General features: G+C 36.7%; 3 protein-coding genes and 1 pseudogene across 4 annotated transcripts in view; 2 read left to right on the top strand and 2 right to left on the bottom strand.

The window, feature by feature from the left end:
- The window catches only part of LOC308524758 (olfactory receptor 4A5-like), a gene marked incomplete at both ends in the record, with an annotated part of 363276 nt that overhangs the window by 88348 nt on the left and 251470 nt on the right, over nucleotides 1-23458 (top strand). The gene's annotated exons all lie outside the window — the stretch shown is intronic.
- LOC308525220 (olfactory receptor 4S2) lies at nucleotides 239-1174 on the bottom strand (the record flags this gene model as incomplete). The annotated part of the gene is made up of 1 exon (XM_081100009.1): nucleotides 239-1174. The coding sequence occupies one exon, from the start codon at nucleotides 1172-1174 to the stop codon at nucleotides 239-241; it is 936 nt and encodes a 311-aa protein (XP_080956135.1).
- LOC308525244 (interferon-inducible double-stranded RNA-dependent protein kinase activator A-like) lies at nucleotides 10250-11118 on the bottom strand (annotated as a pseudogene). The gene has a single exon. The product of its transcript is annotated as an interferon-inducible double-stranded RNA-dependent protein kinase activator A-like (transcript).
- Nucleotides 13540-23458, top strand: part of LOC308524668 (uncharacterized protein) — a gene marked incomplete at both ends in the record, with an annotated part of 40396 nt that continues 30477 nt past the window's right edge. Inside the window, 1 exon segment of the mRNA XM_081099246.1 lies at nucleotides 13540-14465. Within this exon segment, the coding sequence (XP_080955372.1) occupies nucleotides 13540-14465 (926 nt within the window).

Here is a 23458-nt window from a genome sequence, read left to right on the forward strand (position 1 = left end):
TATAATCATGGTGAGCTTCTGAGTTTAAATAAGATTTCCCTGGTCTAAATATTTTAGAAAATTGTCTGATTATGAAATATTAGGACAAATATAATAATAATGATGATACACAATACCTTACTTTTGTAGAATGTGGTATTCTCTCATTTTTTCTCCCCCAAACCCCATAAGATTATTATTGTCTTCATTGTACAGATGATGAAGTTTAAGATTATCCAGCTTAAGTTGTTACTTCCAGCTATTTATCATTAGCTTCCCGGAAAACCTTTCTGCCCCATAGTTTCTTCATTGCATTCTTTACTTCTGCATTTCTCATCGTATAAATCAGGGGATTTAACATGGGGGTGATAATGGTGTAAAATACAGCCACCATCTTATCTTCTGAAAAGGTAGTATCAGGGCGCATATACATGAAAGTACAGGGACCAAAAAAGATGATGACCACGGCAATGTGGGAGCCACAGGTGGAGAGAGCTTTGCGCCTGCCATCTGTTGACTGTTTTCTCAGGGACACCAGGATGACAGTATAGGAGATTAGCAAGATAACAAAGCTCCCCAGAGTAATGGTACCACTGTTGGCTGTCACAACAACACCAACGACATATGTATCTGTGCAGGCAAGTTTCAGCATCGGGTGGACATCACAAAAGTAGTGATCGATCTCATTGGGTCCACAAAAGGGTAGTTGGACTATCAGGGCCACTTGGATAATGGAGTGTAGGAACCCACCTACCCAGGTCCCCAGCAGCATTTTATTGCATCTGCCCGGGCCCATGATAGTCATGTAGTGTAGGGGTTTACAGATAGCCACATAGCGATCATAGGCCATTACCGTGAGGATGAAGATCTCCGTGCAACCAAAGAAATGTACCCCGAAGACTTGCAGCATGCACCCTTCATAGGAGATAGTTTTGCGCTTGGCTAACAGGTCCACAATCATCTTAGGAGCGGTGACCGAAGAGTAACAAATGTCCACAAAAGACAGGCAGCCGAGAAAGAAATACATAGGAAACTTGAAAAGGTTGCCCTTGTAAACTGTCAGCATGATGAGGAGGTTTCCCAGGAGAATGACTGCGTAGAAGAAAGAAAACACCACGAAACAAACTTCTTCAACCGCTAGGTTTTGAGAAAGGCCCCAGAAAACAAATTCAGTTACATTGTTTCTTTTTCCCATTGAATTAGTCTAGCAGACCCAGATCCCAAGAGACAATTCAGTTATCTGAAAGAAAAACATAACAGAGACCAACAGAGTTAGTATTTTTAACTCAAACAAACAAATAATCACAGTCATTGAAAATAGAAGAATGGCTATTACTGCTGCTTGTCAGGCCTACAGGAAGAAACTGGAGTGTGAGCATCCTACCTGAGCGTGATAGTCCATTCCTTCACTTCAGATGAGAAAACAAACTCCAGGGAGATAGTGCAAAGCCTCTAAGTCACACATCTGTTCAAGAGTCTTTCTTCCCTCACCTTTTATTAAGGTTATTTTGATCTGTTTCTAAAAATGTACTTCTTATGCTGTAGAAGGCAGTCAGCTTAATTTTTAAACAACTTTTGTGTTTGGAGGTATGGTAATAATTACATATCTGGAAAAGTTGACACAGAAACAAAAACATATGCCCACATTTCCCCCCCCCCCCTGAATACAGCCATGAGGGTTTCAAGTAATGGAGAAAGGGTGACTTCTACAGGCTGTTCTTCTTATGAAACACTGATCTTTGTGTCTATGAATTTACTGTCCCCTCTTTGCCATCAAGTTCTTATAGTGAAGAGTGGTGTGGTGCCGTAGAAAGAGGGCCAACATGATACAAACCTGATTCTGAGATAATGGTGCTGTAATTCCAGAGAAATCCCTTAGCTTCATGGGGCTTCTGTTAGCCCATCCGTGAAATGGAAAGGTTTTCCCTTCACTATCATCTACATTCCTACCATAAAGTTAAATATATTCTGTCAGCCTGAAATAGCCCTAACACCCTGATAAGGAGGCAGAGAGAAGAGGAGATAAAACCACAGAAAAACTCTCTGGAGACAGATCAGGACCTGTTTGACTTGAAAGGAAGGGAAGTGAAGTCTCAGGTAATATCTGTCTTCAAACCCAGTGTTGGAGGATTCCACAGGAATTACTGAAACTTGGTATTTTAAACATTTGTCTGTTAACTGGAAAAAAACAACAATAACACACACAAAAAGGCAAAGAAATAAAGGAAAGACTTTGCCCTTAACCTCAGCATTCTTTCATGTATCTTTTTTTTTTAAAGATCACCTTTAAAAAAAATTAAGTTTATTGGGGTAACATTGGTTAATAATAGATTTCAAGTACATTTCTATATACATGATCTGTACATTGCGTTGTGTGCCCACCATCCAAAGTCAATGTTCTTCCGTCACCAAGTATTTGACTCCCTTTACCCTTTACCAACGCCCCCACCCTTCCCTCTGGTTACCACCACACTGTTGTCTGCATCTCTTCATGCATCCTTTTTAAACTTTCAATTTTATGCTAGTTTATATTAGGTCTCCCACTATAATTTTATACTTGTAGATAATTATTAATTCTGCATTATAATGATAAACATGAATTAAGCATTTCGGGAATAGATCTTTGCTCAAAGATACTTTAAAGGGGTTTAGGATGAAGACAATATTTACTTTAAATAGATAAATCTTCAGTGGTGGAATTTCAGGTACTCTAGTGAGGTCACTAGAATGTAAGTGTGGAATGGGGTATGTGCACCAGTTTGGACTCAATGGGGCTTGCAAGATATTCATCGAACAAAGCCACAGAAGTGACTCCTTTAGTTATCGGTTAGATTGGATTACAGAGTGTCCTAGGTAGTCATTAGAAATGTTGTCCATCTGAGGCCATGTCATCCCAAGATCTGTCAAGTTCAGTGCCCTCAGCTGCCCCTTTGCAGCAATATTGTGCTTGGCATGTCCAGCTTTGGGGAAACTACAGGCTGGCTTTCCTCAGGTCTGTATATAAGAGTAGGTAGAGCAGTCATTACAGATGTGCCTTCTCTTGTTATAGTAATAGTGATAGTGATAGTAATAGTAATAGTAATAGTGATAGTGATAGTGATAGTGATAGTGATAATAGTAATAGTAACAGAAATTCAAATTCAGACTCAAACACTTCCCCCTGCTTTTATATGCTCATCCTTCTTTGGATTTTCTTTCTGAATTTTAAAAAAGAAGAATATTTTCTACTGAGAAAATCTTTTGATTTAAGAGAGCTCAGTTTGCAGTTTTTGACAACTGTGAATTATGTTGCTTGGTTCTCATCTAGAAGAAGTTGGGCGTGTAAACACAGCTTGGGAACTGTGCCCCCACTGTCCATACCGTAAGGTCTTAGAAGAAGTCTTCCTTCTCTTCAAATCAAGACTCATCTAGAAGAATGCTTCCCTTCACTTTCTGAGCATTTCAAACATGATGCCTCACGTTCCTTTGAAATTATTGGCCTTTGCTTATTCACAGCCATGCTGTCCTATCTCATAGACATGTCTAGATTCACTTTATTATCTTATCATTATCTCAATAACTTTATTATCCTCTTATTTCTGAGGATAAGGTTCTTGCAATTATATTACAGGTTTTCAAAATATAGCAATTTGATTGAATTCCCTCTTTTCACAAACTTTTTAAAAAAATATATTTTATTAATTTTTTACAGAGAGGAAGGGAGAGGGATAGAAAGTTAGAAATATAGAGACATCGACCAGCTGCCTCCTGCACACCCACTCCTGGGGATGTGCTTGCAACCAAGGTATATGCCCTTGACCGGAATCGAACCTGGGACCCTTCAGTCCACAGGCCGACGCTCTATCCACTGAGCCAAACCGGTTAGGGCACCACAAACTTTTTAGATTAGTTTTAGAAGAAAGAAAATCTCACCAATATTGTCCAGAGGTTGAGTCTTGCTTTATTTTCCTATCTCTTCTGAGGTAATTTTGGTGCAGCTGTCCAAAATAAAGCAAGAATGAAGCCTTAGGAATTGCTTTGTGAATAATTACTACCAGAGAATTCCTGACCTCAAAAGTCAAAGGCTGATAGAAATCAAGTCTTTGTTACTCAGGTTTTGTCTCTCACCGACTGAAATATGCCATTTCACAGTATCTTTGGCAACAAATGGTCTTTTCTCTACTTTTATAAAGTCTATATAAAGAAAGTGAAGCAAACTACTAATGACCTTGGGGAACGCCTTTCCCCTAGTCTCCCTCCACAAGCAGAACCACACCAGAGAACTAACAATGAGCTTTAGTTTCCAGACTCATTTTTGATTTGTTGAAAAAGATTAAAGCTATTTTTATTTATTAATTTTAAAACCCAATCAATTCTTGCAGTTAGGCCTATAACTCTAATTGAAAGCATAGCAAAAGAGACAACCAACAAAACAAAAAGTCAACCTATCAAATGGGAGAAGATATTTGGAAACCATCTATCTGACAAGGGGTTTTATCCAAAATATAACAAAAAAAAAAACAAATAACAATTTTCCAAAGACTTTCAAATGGCCAACAGGTACATGAAAAGGCGCTCAAAATAATTATTCATTAGGGAAATGCAAATCAAAACTGTAATGAGATGGCATCTCACACCTGTTAAATGACTACCATCAAAAAGAGAAGAGATAAGTGTTGGTGAAGCTGTGGAGAAAAGGGAACCCCTGTGCATTGTTAATGAGGATGTAAATTGGTGCAGCCACTCTGGAAAACAGCATGGAGGTCCCTAAAAAAATTAGAAATAGAACTACCCTATGATTCAGCAATTCCACCTCTGGGTATTTATCCAAAGGAACTAAAAACAAGATCTCAAAGAGAGTCTTGCAGTTCCATGTTCATTGCAACATCACTCAAAATAGCCAAGGTATGGCAACAACCTAAGTCTCTGTCAAAAGATAAGGAAAAAAAAGTACATATAACAATGGAATGCTATTCAGCCATGAAAAAGAAGGAAATCCTGCCTCTTGTGACATCATGAATAGACCTTGCAGGGGTTATGATAAGTGAAATAAGTCAGAGAAAAACAAACACTGAATAATATCACTTATATGTGAAATATAAAATAGCCAAACTCATAAAAACAGAGAATGGTAGTTACCATTTGCTGGGGGCTGGGGAAAAGAGGGGAGGTTGTGTTCAAAGGATACAAACTTCCAGTTACAAGACAAATAAGCTCTGGAGATCTAATATACAGCATGGTGACTATAGTGTATTAATATATTTGAAATACCATTAATACTGTTATATACTCGAAAACTGCTAAGAGAGTAGATCTTAAATGTTTCACCACAAGAAGAAAATGATAATTATGTGACATGATAGAGGTGGTAGCTAATGTTATGGTGGCAATCATTTTGCAATATATAAATATATCAGGTTGTATACCCTCAACTTATATATTAATTATATCTCAATAAAGCTAGATGAAAAATAGCACCTCACACCTGCCAGAGTACTGGTGGCTGTTATTAAAAAGACTCAAGGTAGACCATCAAACTTTACAGGGAAGGCAGTGGAGGGTGGCAGGGGTGGAAGAGATCAACCAAAGGATTTGTATGCACGCATGTAAGTATAACTAATGGACACAGACACTAGAGGGGTGAGGGCATGTGCTGGGGGTGGGGGTGGCTGGGAAGAGGTCAATGGGAAGGGGGGAAAGGAGACATATGTAATACTATATGTAATACTTTAAACAATAAAGAATTTAAAAAAAGATAAGTGTTGGAGTGAAGGGAACCCTTGTACACTTCTGGAAGAAATGTAAATTAGCACAATCATTATGGAAAAAGAGTATGGCGTTTCCTCATAAAATAAAACATGGAACTACTGTATGGTCCATTAGTCCTTCTGTTGGGCATGTATCCCAAGGATATGAAATTCTGATCTTGAAGGGCTATCTGCACTCCTGAGTTTATTGCAGTATTATTCACAGCAGGCAAGGTATGGCTGCAATCTCATTGTCCTTGACTAATGAATGGACATAGAAAATGTGATACATACACAGATTCAAAAAAGAGGAAAATTCTCTATTGACAACATCACGTTGGAGCTCGGGGCCATTAGGTTAAGTGAAATAAGCAAGACACAGAATGGGAACTACGGTATGACCTCACTGGTATGTGAAAATGATGTAGAAGCAGAGAGTTAAACGGTGGTTACCAGGGCCTAGGGGCTGTGGGAAATGGAGAGATGTCGGTAAAAGGGTACAGGCTTTCAGCTACGTGGGAAGCGTAAATTCTAGAGTCCTACTATATAGCACGGTGACTATAGTTAGCAATACCACATTGTATATCTGAAATTGCAAAGAGGATAGAACTTAACTCTTTTCAACACACACACAACTATGTAGAGACAATAGATATTGAAGTAGTTTAATTGTGATTATTTCACATTATACATATGTCAAAACATTGAGCTGTACACATTAAATATATGCAATTAAAAATTAAATTTATTGCAGTGACATTGGTTAACAAAATTATATAGGTTTCAAGTACAGTTCTATGATACATCTGTATATTGCACTGTGTGCCCACCACCCAAAGTCAAACCTTCTTCTGTCACCATAAATATATGCAATTTTTGTATGTCAAAAATATCTCAATAAAACTGTTAAGAAAGTGGTGGAGCTATCTTTTGGCTTCAGGCAGTCCACCTCCAGGTGTCATACTTTTAATCATTATATTTTACCACCTACCTTGAAGCTAAAATAAGTGCAGTTTATGATCACTACATCAACTTCTTAATATTTCCTGTTTTAGGTCATTTACAAATATGTTTAAAATAAGACGTTTGGGAGACACCTGAACTGGTTTAAAATCTTCCCTCTGGTACTTCTAAGCAGAACAATCTCAAGACATTTGTTTATTTTTCTGATCTTAGATTTTTCTTTCCCATATTTCCAATAGGAATACATAACTTCATACTATTTTTGTGAGACACAATATGATAACAAAAAAAAGCCTTGGACACATACCAGAAGCTATCCCAGAAAATTTAAAACTTTTGCTTCATTTTCCCAGTTTTAATTAGACTTAAAGTACTTTTGAACCACATAAATCCTTCTGTTTTTTTTTCCGTGTAGCTTCTTCTAATCCTATTTTCCAGCCTTCATTATTCTTTCATTTCCATTTTAGCTTACTTCTTTTTTTTTAATAACTCTTGTCTTCAATGATTCATCTGAAATGCAAATCACTGTGTGTGTGTTCTGATGTTAGAGAGAAGTAGACTAGATAAACTTACGATGGATCATATGGATCATGACATTCCCATTCTGTGTTAATTACATGACCCTTCTCATACACCATTTACCTTAATATGCTTTCACATTCCTTGAACCTGGTAGTCCAGTTATAAAATATTTTCTAGTAAATATTTGAGCATTCAAGAAATTATATAGAAACATTTAATAGTGTCTTCCTTAGTAAAGCCTAAACACACACACACACACACACACACACACACGCTTAGAGACAGGGAGAAAAAAAGGGGGGGGGGGAGGGAGAGAGATAATGTAATTCTACAGAGAAAATTGCACTTGCATACTATTTATAATCCAGATTCTTTTCTAGCAGCAGGTCTGATAACTTGGATCTAATGGAAATCCACCTGGTGAGCTTAGGTAAATAAAAAACAGCTTGCAAGGAATAGTCAATGCTCAAAGAAATTCAGTTTTAGAATGTATTTTCTATTAAGTATTTAATCATGTGAGCCTGGACATCTCTAAGCATAATATAGTGCTAGAAATATAGATTGTGATTTGACTTGTTTGGATATTAAAAGTATTCCTTGCCTTAAAATTGTTTCTCTGAACACCTGACCTCTCATTGTTCATGTGAATATTGGTTGAGTAACCAGTGTCAATTGTCTCTGAAATAATATAGTTTTTTTTCTATGAATGGCTAATGAACTATGCTGAGGGAACTGTGAATTCAAGAAGCTGAAATGATAGATTCTGAGCAGCAGTTGAATGACCAGAATTTTAATGAGGAAAGAGAGACAACGCTGAGAGGAAGGAATAGAGATAAAATGACAGCTGAAATAGAAGAGCACTGGTGGTGAATTATTTCTCCTTCTTTTCCATGATCCTGCCTGAATGTGTGATACCAGTGGAATATATTTTGTCTTTATTGTGTAGATAGAAGTTTGGTTGCAGTTAAAGGTAAATATAGGGATCTTTTCTGAATTTTATAGACTAATATGATTTGAGATTATAAAAGCAATAAATTCAAGAAGTTCCCTATTGAGGGTGTGACAGGATGTTGTAAAGGGACAGGGAGACAGTGACAGGTAATTGATGCTTAGCTGGATAGCCAATTTCAAATAAGAAGAAATCATTATCAAAACTTTTGGTAAAAAATGACAAAGCATTGATTAAGAATAAAAGTGGATCACAGGTTATCAAGAAAGTGAGAAAACCCAAATGAAAGGACAAATAAGCTTCCTGCCATAACCACTACCATGATCACTATTCCCTTCTCTTCCCCAAAAAAGTTGGCCCAAGAATTAATTTAACCAAAGACCCCAGGCAAGGCCACTATAAAATCAAATAGAAGCATTTCAAAACTTGAATCTCTATTTACCTTATCTCTATTTACTTGCTCTTGTTGTCTGTAATAATGGTGATGATAATTTCAATTATTGAATATTTTACTTATATACTCTTTTATGTCATTGAAGTTATTTATTTTAATAATTCAACACACATTTACTGGTTATTGACTAAATGAATGGTAGCCTACTGATTATTGGTTAAGTGAATGATAACCTGTAGTTGACAAGTGATAGAACAAAGGCAAAATAATTGAAATGTTTATTGAGCCCCTCCCATGAACTGGGTGACATACACTTTATCTAGCTAATTCTCACAATAGTGTTGGGAGATAAATATACTCCCAACAGCGATATGATGGTCTGAGGAAAAATAGTCCTTGCCAAAAATCACACAGATAAGGAAGAGGTAGCTAGAATTCAAAATTAAATTTGTGAAAGTGCTTCTTACTATTTCAAAGCAGAATGTAAGAGAGCCTCTCTGTATTTCAGGAATTTAGGATCCTGCAAATTAAGGATGTATATAGTTTACTTTAGCACAGATTAAAATTTGACATATTGGGGTCAGTGAGACCCTCTGTTTTAAATACCAATAGTATCACCTATTCATTCAGTATAGGCTATGCATCAGGAACTGTGCAAAGTACATAACATTTTGCTAAGTGTATTGCTAAGTGAGATTTATGTGGTTTTAGATCTTGATACCATTATGTCTTAGGTCAATGGTGTTGGCCTAATTAAGATCTCTATAACTCACTTTCCTCTTCTGTGAAATGGGTTTACAATTAATATTTACTTCTTAGTGCTATTATGAGGATTAAAAATGTTTATGCCTATAACATGTTTAGAAGAGTGTTGGGCACACAGGAATGCTCAAATTGAAAGCTAATATAAGAATTATTAGACCTATCGATAGTGTAGTTGAAAAATATACTGAGGCCATATGATTATTCATAACAAAGCTAGAATATAAACCCAAGCAATTTCATTTCATTTCCTCATGCTCAAGGTTTTTCAAATCTTTATTTTTAACAATTTTGGAGTCCAAGGGTTATGTGAAATCTTAACTGAAACATATCGTATAAATCATCAAGACTAACTTGCTCATTTTTTTCCAAGTCAATAACACTTTAATAAGTAGAACCCATTATAACAACATCTCTTTATTACATGGATTCAAATATTAGTACACAGCAGACCAATCATGTTCCCTGATATTTAAGTCATTTAGTCAAAGCCTCTTAGTGCATCCTCAACACTGTCATTCCAAGGGGCTTCCTTAGAATTCCCTTTGCAAAGTCTTGCACAAAGACGAGGCTAAGCACCAGGAAGAAAGACTGCTATTAGCAGTTTTATTTCATCATTTCATCATCATCATCATCATCATCATCATCATCATCATCAAAAAGCATGCAGTTTCTTCCTTCTATGTACGTGGCATTGTCTAATGGGTGCTATACCCTGCCTATGGTACAAAGTTTATAAGTATAATATACCAATACAAAGTTGAAGCCATTAAAAAGAGTTTAATAACAACTAGGCAATAATTGACTCTAGAGTGCTGATGGAATCTATGAGATTTAGAAATGACACACAAACTCAAACATTACAGTCCACCCTTTACTTGAGAAGGGGTGACAGAGGAACTTTGTATGTGCTGCTGAAGTTGACAAGTTTACTTTCAACAAGTTGCTCCAAGTTCACTTTCTTTCTGCTATTATCTTTAAATACTGCAAAGCATTGTGGGCGGCATCACTGTGCATACCCACAGGAGATCCCAGAGCCGTGGCAGACTACGATGGGACTGGGGGAGAGTTCAGTGAGACACTGATACTGTCCGTTGGCACTCAGTTCTTCTGTATCCAAATACGTTATAGTGAAACCTTGTTCCTTGGTGATTTCACTAAGCAATTGGTTGTAATCAATATTTGGACTACTGAGGAGGCTTCTTTTTAGTAGGTCGATCTTTTCACCCTGAGAATTCTTTAAAGAATGCCAAGTACATCCTAAAGAATGTCTTGCTGCATTTGCTAAAGAAATGTAATTTTCTGGATAAATATTACAGAAATTTGTTAAGAAAAGTTTCAGCAGCATTTTTCTTGGCTTGTTTTTTTTGATGTCCCCTTCCCAGTTTCCATAAATGACTCTTGCTTGCAAACTGTCATATATTCTTTCTTATGAGCAAGTCCTCCCTCCTAGGAAAGGGTATATTTAATAATGATGACTAGCCATGATGAATAGCCAATTCCTATAATCAACCAATAGGATTAAGCTGATTCATTGACTGTTTGGAAGGGTCAGTCATTATGGGGTCAGACACGGCAAAGGGAATACTTGCATTGGCTTTCAAAATGTTTAGGGCAGCCCCTGCAGCCCTACATTTTGCCAGCTTCTTACTTGTACCTTCACCTGTGCAGGTTATGTCACCAGCGGTTACTCTGAAGGTGAAACTGGGCACGTGGATTTGCATATTGGATCTTTCACATTTATCCACCGGGAAGTTCTTGGTCTTCATGCCATATTCATGTAATACCTGATTTGGTGTTCTATCTGGCTTAGCTGTAATCATCTTCCTCAAAAAAAAAAAAAAAAAGGTTTCAAGGTCCTCCTGGATTAATTTATTACCTCATTTTGTCATCTGCATATCAAAATTAGAATGCCTGAAATGGTTCAAGGACAATAACTTTAGATGTTATCTGGCTTTACATAAAATAATTAGAAAAAAGGAAATAATTAGGAGAAAAAGTGGTATTGTTAACATAAATTTACTCTGTTGCTTTTACTACATTTTTATATAAGAACTCAGGATCTAGACTCAGAAAACTCTGGGTTCAAGTTCTGGTTTGCTAAGTAGCACTTAGGTGTTCAATAGATACAACGAGTATTTACTTAAATTTTTACCTCTCTAAGGTATTATTACTCTTGCATGTGCTTCAAACTAAATTTAATACCATATTTGCTTACCCAATGTTTTATTTATTTATTTTTTTCAAAATTCTTCATCCAGTTTTGAATTTGAAACTCGTAACTATCTGATTTATTTAAGGGAAAAAGTTATTTCTCTCCATTTTAGATAACAAACTGTTGAAGGATATAAAGATAGGAGCTCCCACCTAAACTGGATGACTACCTCAAGAATAGAAACTAGAGATCTCATACTCCATAGCTGAGAAGTCAGAAATACAGGCGGTAGTTTCTGGGGAATGGGAGGGGAGAACAATTCAGGTGTTTATTTCCATGCACAAGATTTAAATAATGGTCTTATTTATGTCCATTCATATGAACAAGCAATTACTTTAAGAGTAAAAATTAGAACAGCTTTTAAAACATTATTTTTAAATAGTGTTTATTTGTTTGTAAGTAAGGAAGTATTTACATACTATAATTGGAGGCATGAACCCTTATTTTTCAATGGCGTCACTATAAGCTAATTCTAAATCTTAAAATTGCACCATAGAAATAAATTCGTTTTAAAGACCCATTACAAAGGTATTTTTAATTGAAAGGTGACACAATAACTTAAATATATAAAATAATAAGGAGGAGAGAATTTGAAACAAATTGACAAGATTAGGGCAGAAGATATAGCACACATTTTAAGAAAAGGTGGTGAGTATTAATGATACAATTTTGAGGTCAGAATTTATAGTAAAGAGAATTGGACCATGTGGTCACCAGATTATTGACTTAGTAACACTAACATTGAGATAAAATCAGCAATGAATACTGCTATGGTTAATAAATCAATGGTCATTTATTGATTTATTTGAGTTTCATTTTTGTGACAAAGTTCAAGTCTTCATTTCACAAATGAGCTAATTTAAATTCAAAGAAATAAAGTGACTGGGACCCAAATTCACACACTGCTATAATTAGTAATAGAACCTAGGTCCCATCTGTTTGTCTTCATATAAAACTTTCCCACAAACTTTTTTTTTTATGAATTATGCAGTGTCAAGATTCTTTATGAGTTTTGGCAAAAGGTATTGATTGAACAAATATAGAACAAAAATTCATACTTTTATTTAAACCACTGAGAAGAAATTGACTTGTAAAATTTGATACACCAAGTCAAGAGCAAAACCATGAGGGATGACTGCTGTATGCTTCTCTTTAGAAATTTTAACTATTCCTTTATTCTGTGGTTCTTTTAAATACATGATTATTATTGACATCCCTATAGAAAAAGCTACGCTTCTATTATACAATATCAGCATTTTACCTTCATGAGTCACTAAGATAAAAGTAAACAAGCAATCAAAAAATGATTCGAACAAATTGCATGGGCCCCTTGTAGAGTTTTTGTCTTCCACTACGTAAATGTAGATGTATCACTATGTGAATCTTTGCTTCTATACATTAAACAAAAACTCTGTGTGACTAGTACTTGCATCTTTAACAAATATGAGTTTGAAAAGTTCCAGAGTAATGTCTTTCCAAGGACTTAGATATATTACTTTAGAATTGGAAAATATTTGGCACCTAATAATAATTTTAAAACATTTTAAATTGATTGAATACATTCTTATTTTTAAAATATTTTAATTGATTTTTAGAGAGAAGAAGGTAGAGAAACATTGATGTGAGAATGAGACATCTATCAGCTGCCTCCTGCATGCTCCCTACTGGGGATCAAGCCTGCAACCTGGGCATGTGCCCAGACAGAGAACCAAACCAGTACACAGATGATGCCCAAACAACTGATCTACAGCGGCCAGGACTGAATGCATTCATTTTTATTAATATCAAGATTGAACATAATGTCCTGAAAGACTGACTTATGGAGATCACCATGAGACTAATTTTAAAATTATTAAATATCAGATATTTATTTTCTGAAACACTGGGAACATTTCCATTCCTTAAACATACTAGTAGTTTCATGATATTAGTGTTATCATCAATCTTATCCATGAACATTTCCAACATTGACTTACGACTTATGCATTCCTTTCAGGGAACTATTAATGCATTTTCTCTGCACTGGGCCATGGAAAATAGAAATAATGTCACTGTGTTTATTCTCCTGGGACTATCTCAAAACAAGAACATTGAAATCCTCTACTTTGTATTGTTTTTACTTTGTTATATTGTTATTTGGATGGGAAATTTGCTCATAATGATTTCTATCACATGCAGTCCGCTAGTTGACCAACCCATGTACTTCTTCCTTAATTGCCTCTCTCTCTCTGACCTTTGCTATACATCAACAGTGGTGCCCAAGCTAATGACTGATTTACTGGCAGAAAGGAAGACCATTTCCTTTAATAACTGCATGGCACAGCTTTTTATCCTCCACTTCCTTGGAGGCATTGAGATCTTTATCCTCACAGCGATGGCCTATGACCGCTACGTGGCCATCTGCAAGCCCCTGCGCTACATCATCATCATGAGCAGGCACAAGTGTAACAGGATCATCGTAGCTTGTTGCACTGGGGCATTTGTCCACTCTGCCAGTCAGTTTCTTCTCACCATCTTTTTACCGTTCTGTGGCCCCAATGAGATAGATCACTATTTCTGCGACGTGTATCCTTTGCTGAAACTGACTTGCACTGACACCTATGGAATTGGTCTCTTGGTAATTGTTAATTCGGGTCTGATTGCTTTGGTGACTTTTGTGATTTTGATGGCGTCTTATTTTATGATATTGTACACCATCAGGGCTTTCCCTGCAGAGAGCCGTGCCAAAGCTCTTTCCACTTGCGGATCTCACATCACAGTGGTGGTCCTGTTCTTTGGGCCTGCCCTCTTCATTTACATTAGACCAGCCACAACTTTTCCAGAAGATAAAGTGTTTGCTCTTTTCTACACCATCATTGCTCCCATGTTCAACCCTCTAATCTATACACTCAGAAACATGGAGATGAAGAATGCTTTGAGGAAAGTGTGGTGCCGCAAACCATTTTTGATTGGGAGGCAGGTCATCTGAAAGGTACTTTCCCTCCTCATTACATACCCTGTTCAAGTGAAATTTGTTTCACTTAAGATGATTAAACCATGAACTATGCTGTAAGAAAAATAACCATGACACTGTTGTCATTTCATTAATATTGTAATTTACTATAACATACTTTCTTCTTTATTTATTGATCTGTATTTCTTATTTACGTCTGCAAATAATTTGAGTCATCATTTCCTTATTTAAGTTATGTTATGCTTTTCTTTGATATTTTTTTCTCTTGCGATATCTGTAAGTTGCTAACTGGTGATCACTTTTTGAATCTCCCTGTACTCTGGTTCCATGAATGAGTCTCCAGATGAACGCTCATATTGATCATCCTAGATCCAGAGGGTCCATATGACTTTGTTACCCTCCTGCATTCTAATCAAAAAGAAGCATCAGAAATTTAGAATTATTTTTACTACTTAGCTTATGATTTCCACATTCATTGTAACAATGTAAAAATAAAAAATTAGCTATGTGGGCACTAAATAATAAAAATGTTATTTATGTAAAAATAATGGTTATATAAAAATTGGAAGAGTTTTTCTAAAATGATTTTAAAAAAAGCATTTTAAAATCACAAAATTTTAATAATCACAGAAAATTTTGCTATAAAACTCTTCTTAATGTAGCAATGAAATGGTGGCATTGGTTGTAAATAAAGTAGCCATATAATTTATTGTCCAAACGAAGCCACTTTTGAGTGTATAACAGGGGTCTAGTTATTATTAGACACAAATGGGATTATGCCAGAAGAGTAAAATATCTGGCTACTTTGAAATGTCTGAGAAGAATGGATACCCTAGTGAAAAGGTATTTGGAGCCAGTGGATTGTAAAAACAAATGTAAATGCTGGTATTGAAATTACCTGATCTAGAGTATGCTTAAAAATTTTTTTTCTATTACCATCAAAATGAGAATGACAAATTTCCAGTTTCTAGGGAACTTCTATGCATTTAGATAGCTATAGAGTTCTATATAATTAAATTTTTCAAATAATTGATTAAATAACAATTTTGTTGATTATTTAATAAAAGAGGACTCATTAGACATCATTAAAATAACATGGTGGAATGGAGTAAGACATTATATTGCACAAGTTAGGGAGAAAAAATGGATATAGACTGAATATATAAATGAATCCTATATAATTAAAGGGTAATATGCAAATAGACCAAACAGCAGAACAACCGAACAACCAATCAAAGTGTAATATGCTAATAGTATGCTAAGGTTGCTCAACTGCTCACTATGATATGCACTGACCACCAGGGGGCAGATAGCCAACTGGTTGACCAGTCGCTATGATGTGCACTGACCACCAGGGGACAGATGCTCCGACCAGTAGGTTAGCTTGCTGCTGGGTTCCGGCAAATTGGGACTGAGCAAGATGGGCCGGACATGCCCTGGAGCCCTCCTGTGGTCTCTCCTAGGCCCGATCATGCACCGGTGGGGTCCCTCAGCCTGGCCTGCACCTTCTCACAATCCAGGACTCCTCGGGGGATGTCGGAGACCCAGTTTCAGCCTGATCCCACAGGCCACTCCCCTTGGGAAGGCACCAGACACAGGATTCATGACTGGCAAGTGCTGCTGCTGCAGCAGCGCAAGCCTCTTCCCATCAGGGCTGATTGGGCATGAGCCTGAGGCAGGCTGAGATGAGCGGGAATGGCAGGTAGGAGCTGCAGGCGGTGTTGGACTGTCGGTTTCAGCTCGATCCCTGCAGGCCACCCAGAGGGACCCCACCTGTACACAAATTCATGCACCGGGCCTCTAGTATATAAATAAAATGATAAAATAATGTCATGTGTATAATGAAAAATTCTAGAGAAGTTCAAATAGAGAAATATTATTGGAGACTTGTCCTTAAAAGTAACGTGTTTGTAGATGTATTAAAAATTCAAGAAAATTGTTATTTGAGCAGTTGATAACTGAAATTACAGTGAAATTATAATGCAGTCTACACCATGATACATGTCAATTTGCATTAATTTATTAAAGTTACTTTGAAGCAATGAAAAAATTATTAACAAATGTTTTATTTTTAATACTTTATTTTGGTTAAACCTTTAAATTTATCATCCAATAAAATAACATTTTATTATTAGTTATTGAGTAATTATAAAGTTACACTAATAATTGAGATGACAATTATAGCCAAGTGCTCTCTCATCATGCTCAAAATAAAAAAATATGAAGTTGGTACAGTTGAACACTAAAATGTAGATGAATAATATCATCCTAGTTGAGGGGCCCTAGTAAGGCAATTTTGCTTTCTTCCTCTATAAAAAAAAGCTAATAGTAACTAACTCATGAGGTAATTGTGAGGATAAATGAAAAAGAGTATTGCTCTTCAAATAGAAACTGCTGGAAATAATTTTATTATTGTTGTTATTATTTTAATGTGTAAATTAATTTTGCGAAACATTTGAACTGAGAATTTTAACATAATATTTCATATTATACAAACATTTTAATCTTGTTAGAAATATAAGCATAAGGTTTTTCTAACTTATATCCATACATGTTTAAGTTAACATTGTAATAAAATATGATTTCAATCAATATTTGGTATTTGTGAACATTTTTTTCTTAAAAAGCTCTAAGAACTGTAGTTTTGAAATAATGATTTAACTATCTGCTTTATTTACCAATCGAGTAAACTGAAACTCTGAGAATTAAAATTTGTCTAATCATCAAACAACCTAGAGAGGAAATTAGTCAGGTAAAAAAATATGAACACTTCAAATAAATTGATGAAACTATCAAAGTTTTATTTCAAGCTTGCCAGCAAGGAGGAAGTCCTCATAAAAACTAGACCAAGGATATTACTCTTGATAGTAACAGGTATAGAAGAAAACATAAAAAGTAGAGTTGGAAGAGATTTTTCGATTAAATAAATATAAGAAAGAATGACTAAAAATTTTAAACAAGCGGGGCAGGGGCACTACAAAGGGTCAATGGGGAAAAAGGGGATATATGTAATACGTTCAACAATAAAGATTTTAAGAATAAAACATTAATAAAGGAAAACATTTTTTTTTATTGCTTAAAGTATTACAAAGGGTATTACATATGTGTCCATTTTTCTCCCCCGCCCTAGACAGTCCCCTAGCCTCCCCTATCCCCAAGTTTCTTATGTCCAATGGTTATGCTTATATGCATGCATACAAGTCCTTTAGTAGATCTTTTACCCCACTACCTCCTGCCCCCAACCCTCCCCGGCCTTCCCGCTGCAGTTTGACAATCTGTTTGAGGCAGCTCTGCTTCTGTATCTATTATTGTTCAAAAGTTTATAATGGTCTCTATTATCCATGAATGAGTGAGATCATGTGGTATTTTTCCTTCATTGACTAGCTTATTTCACTTAGCATAATGCTCTCCAGTTCCATCCATGACGTTGCAAATGGTAAGAGTTCCTTCCTTTTTAGAGCAGCATAGTATTCCATTGTGTAGATGTACCACGGTTTTCTAATCCATTCATCTACTGATGGGCACTTAGGCTGTTTCCAGATCTTAGCTATGGTGAATTGTGCTGCTATGAAAATAGGGGTGAATATATCCTTTCTGATTGGTGTTTCTGGTTTCTTGGGATATATTCCTAGGAGTGGGATCACAGGGTCAAATGGAAGTTCCATTTTCAGTTTTTTAAGGAAACTCCATACTGTCTTCCATAGTGGCTGCACCAGTCTGCATTCCCACCAGCAGTGCACAAGTGTTCCTTTTTCTCCACATCCTCTCCAGCACTTCTCATTTGTTGATTTGTTGATGATAGCCAGTCTGACAGGTGTGAGATGGTACCTCATTGTTGTTTTGATTTGCATCTCTCGGATGATTAGTGACTTTGAGCATGTTTTCATATGTCTCTTGGCTTTCTGAATGTCCTCTTTTGAAAGGTGTCTATTTAGGTCCTTTGTCCATTTTTTGATTGGATTGTTTATCTTCCTTTTGTTAAGTTGTATGAGTTCCCTATAAATTTTGGAGATTAAACCCTTATTGGTGATAACATTGGCAAATATGTTTTCCCACACAGTGGGTTTTCTCATTGTTTTGTTGATGGTTTCTTTTGCTGTGCAGAAGCTTTTTATTTTGATGTAGTCCCATTTGTTCATTTTCTCTTTAGTTTCAAGTGCCCTAGGAGCTGTATCAGTGAAGAAATTGCTTCGGCATATGTCTGAGATTTTGTTGCCTTTGGATTCTTCTAGAATTTTTATGGTTTCCTGTCGTACATTTAAGTCCTTTATCCATTTTGAGTTTATTTTTGTGTATGGTGTAAGTTGGTGGTCTAGTTTCATTTTCTTGCATATATCTGTCCAATTTTCCCAACACCATTTATTGAAGAGACTATCTTGGCTCCATTGTATGTTCTTGCCTCCTTTGTCAAATATTAATTGAGCATATTGGTTCGGGCCGATTTCTGGGCTCTCTATTCTATTCCATTGATCTATATGCCTGTTCTTGTGCCAGTACCAGGCAGTTTTGAGAACAGTGGCTTTGTAATACAACTTGATATCTGGTATTGAGATCCCAACTACTTTGTTCTTTTTCAGGATTGCTGCAGCTATTCGGGGTCTTTTTTTATTCCAGATGAATTTTTGGAGAGTTCGTTCTAGATCTCTGAAGTATGCCGTTGGTATTTTAATGGGAAGTGCGTTGAATTTATAGATTGCTTTGGGTAGTATGGACATTTTAATGATGTTGATTCTACCAATCCATGAACACGGTATGTTCTTCCATCTGTTTATGTCTTCCTCTATATCTTTTTTCAACGTCCTGTAGTTTTCTGAGTAGAGGTCTTTTACCTCCTTAGTTAAGATTATTCCTAGGTAGCTTAATTTTTTTTTGGTGCGATGGTAAACGGGATTGTTTTTATAATCTCTCTTTCTGAAAGTTCACTATTGGTGTATAGAAATGCCTCAGATTTCTTGGGGTTAATTTTGTATCCTGCTACATTGCCAAATTCATGTATTAAGTCTAGTAACTTTTTGATGGAGTCTCTAGGGTTTTGTATGTATAATATCATGTCATCTGCAAATAAGGACAGTTTTACTTTCTCTTTTCCAATTTGGATGCCTTTTATTTCTTCTTCTTGCTGAATTGCAATGGCTAACACTTCCAGTACTATGTTGAACAGGAGTGGTGAGAGGGGGCATCCCTGTCTTGTTCCTGTTCTTAGGGGAAATGGTGTAAGTTTTTGTCCATTGAGTATGATGTTGGCTGTGGGCCTGTCATATATGGCTTTTATTATGTTGAGGTATGATCCTTCTACTCCCACCTTGCTGAGAGCTTTTATCAAAAATGGGTGTTGAATTTTGTCAAATGCTTTTTCTGCATCAATTGATATGACCATGTGGTTTTTTTCTTTCAATTTGTTTATGTGATGTATCACGTTTATTGATTTGCGGATATTGTACCATCCTTGCATCCCTGGGATAAATCCTACTTGGTCATGGTGTATGATCTTTCTGATGTATTGCTGGATCCGATTTGCTAAGATTTTGTTGAGGATTTTGGCATCTATGTTCATGAGGGATATTGGCCTGTAATTCTCTTTCATTGTGTTGTCTTTACCTGGTTTTGGTATTAGGGTGATGCTGGCTTCATAGAATGAGCTTGGAAGTGTTCCTTCCTCTTGAATTTTTTTGTAGTAGTCTGAGGAGGATAGGTTTTAGTTCTTCCTTGAATGTTTGGTAAAACTCCTCTGTGAAGCCGTCTGGTCCTGGGCTTTTGTTTGCTGGAAGCTTTTTGATGACTGCTTCAATTTCTTCCATTTTTATTGGCCTGTTGAGATTTTTAGATTCTTCCTGATTGAGTTTTTGAATGTTGTATTTTTCTAGGAATTTGTCCATTTCCTCCAGGTTGTCTAGTTTGCTGGAGTAGAGCTGTCCATAGTATTTTTTAACAATCATTTGTATTTCTGTGGGGTCTGTTGTTATTTCGCCTCTATCGTTTCTGATTTTGTGTATTTGGGTCCTCTCTCTTTGCTTCTTGGTGAGTCTGGCTAGAGGTTTGTCAATCTTGTTTATCCTTTCGAAGAACCAGCTCTTGGTTTCATTGATTTTCTGTATTATTTTTTTGGTCTCTATGTTATTTATTTCTGCTCTAATCTTTATTATCTCCTTCCTTCTGCTCACTCTGGGGTTTTCTTGTTGCTCTCTTTCTAATTCTTTGAGTTGTAGAGTTAGCTGATTTACTACCATTTTTTCTTGTTTTTTGAGATAGGCCTGTAGAGCTATAAACTTCCCTCTCAGGACTGCTTTCATTGTGTCCCATAGGTTTTGGATTGTTGTGTTTTCATTGTCATTCGTTTCCAGGATGTTTTGAATTTCTTCTTTGATTTCATTGGTAACCCAATCAATATTTATTAGCATGCTATTCAGCTTCCAGGTGTTTGAGTATTTTGGGTTGTTTTTATTGTAGTTTATTTCTAATATTATGCCATCGTGGTCTGCGAAGATGCTTTTTATGATTTCAATCTTCTTGAATTTGTGGATACTTTGCTTGTGACCCAATATATGGTCTATTTTTGAATATGTGTCATGAGCACTTGAGTAGAATGTATATTCCGTGGCACTGGGGTGAAGTGTTCTGAAGATGTCTATTAAGTCCATCTGATCTAGTGAGTCATTTAGGATTGCTGTATCTTTGCTGATTGTTTGTCTAGAGGACTTATCCAGTGCTGTCAGTGGTGTATTAAAGTCCCCTACTATGATTGTATTGTTGTCGATCTCGCCTTTGATATCTTCCAGAAGATTTTTTATGTATTTGGGTGCTCCTGCATTGGGTGCATATATGTTTATCAGGGTTATATCTTCTTGTTGTATTGATCCTTTTAGTATTATGAAGTGGCCTTCCGTATCTCTTGTTATGGCCTTCACTTTGAGGTCTATTTTGTCCGATATAAGTATTGCTACCCCAGCTTTCTTTTCTTTTCCATTAGCCTGAAAGATATTTTTCCATCCCTTCACTTTCAGTCTGTGTGAGTCCTTTCTAATGAGGTGGGTCTCTTGTAGACAGCAAATGTATGGGTCATGTTTTTTTATCCATTCAGCCACTTGATATCTTTTGGTTGGAGCATTTAGCCCGTTTACATTTAAAGTTATTATTGAAAGGTACTTGTTTGTAGCCATTTCTTTTTTTTTTTTGTGGCTGTTTTCTTTCTGGGATTTTTATTTCTTCTTTTTACACCAGTCCCTTTAGCATTTCTTGCATTGCTGGCTTGGTGGTGATAAACTCCCTTAGTCTTTTTTTGTCTGTGAAGCTTCTTATTTCCCCTTCAAGTTTGAATGATACCCTTGCTGGATAGAGTATTCTTGGATTCAGTCCTTTGCTTTGCATCACTTTGTAAATTTCCGGCCATGCTTTTCTGGCCTGATGTGTTTCTGTTGAGAAATCATTTGATAATCTAATGGGAGATCCCTTGTATGTAACTTTCCGTCTCTCTCTTGCAGCCTGTAAGATTCTCTCTTTGTCCTGAATATTTGCCATGGTAATTATGATGTGTCTTGGTGTGGGTCTTTTTGGGTTCACTTTGCTTGGGACTCTCTGGGCTTGTGTGACTTTTTTCTTCCCCACCTCAGGGAAGTTTTCTGATATTATTTCTTCCAATAGGTTTTCTAATCCTTGTTCCTCTTTCTGTTGTTCTAGCACCCCTATTATTCGTATGTTGTTTCGTTTCATGTTGTCCCAAAGCTCCCTTAGGCTCTCCTCCTGTCTTTTAATTTTTTTCTCCAACTGAAGTACATTTTGGGTGTGTTTTTCTTCCCTGTCTTCTAATTCACTAATTCGGTCTTCCGCTTCTCCTAGTCTACTGTTGATACTTTCAATGGTGTTCTTTATTGCAGCTATATCGCACTTCATTTCTTCTTGGGTCTTACTTAAGTTGTTGATTTTTTCATCTGTTTCTTCTTGCTTCTTGGATAAGTTGTCGATTTTTTCCTCCATCCGGTGTATGCACTCTAGGACCCTTATTCTGAATTCTTTTTCTGTCATGTTGTATGCCTCTGTATCACTTAGCTGCTTTTCTGGTGAGTCCTCCTTTTCTTTCCTTTGGAGATTTCTTTGTCTACCCATGTTTGATCTCACTGACGTATATAGATATTGAGTCGTTCAGTTGCTGCTCCCTAGGTGGCAGTGGCTCCTCGGGCTGTGGTTGCTCCTTGGGCGGTTGTGGTAGCAGCTGCTCCTCTGTTGTTAGCGGGTCTTCCGATGGGTGCTGTTCACAGCTGTTGTGGCTCTTCTGGCTGGTGGAGGGAGGCTACACCCACAGCAGCTGTTCCTCAGACAGAGCGTGTGGAGATCAGGAGGCTGCTGTTGCTTGGATCTGCTTTCTGTGGGGAGAAGCAGAGTTCCTCTGAGTTCACGTAGTCGCGCTGCTTGAGAGCCGTTGTTGCCGTGTTAGTAGCTGGTCTCTGGATGCCGGTGACAGTCACCCAAGATGGCACGGTCTCCGCGGCTGTGCCGGCGCACCTGGAGAGGTTTCAGCCTCAGCCTCTAACCGTTCCCTTTATCTAGGATTTCTCTGTCTTTCCTGGCTGCAGACTGTCTCAGCTGAATCTCCTCTGCTTATTCGGGCTGTATGCTACCCGTTTCAGCTGCCCGCCCTTATCTGCTCTGGGACAAGGCACCGACACGTCTGTCTAAACCTCCGCCATTTTCTCTGATTCTATTTTTTAAATTAATGTGTTATCTTCCATATATGAGCAATCTACCCTTTCAAGCTTATATTAACCTAATTGAATAATATAATCTCTTTGTGCCTATACCATCTTAAAAATGAAAAATATATTTTAGAAGCATGTTTAGCTCTCTAAAGCCACTGGGTACCAACCAATTCATTTGTCTCACTGTGCCCAAATACCACCCAATTAGATTCATGTAAGTTTTCCCTGGGCCCTTAGCAACCAACACACCTTTGCCACACTCCCTACAGAAACCCAACACATCAGAAGCTATTTTCTTACTTCAT

This window comes from Myotis nattereri, assembly GCF_964212035.1.
Source record: "Myotis nattereri genome assembly, chromosome: 9".
Classification (NCBI taxonomy): domain Eukaryota; kingdom Metazoa; phylum Chordata; class Mammalia; order Chiroptera; family Vespertilionidae; genus Myotis; species Myotis nattereri.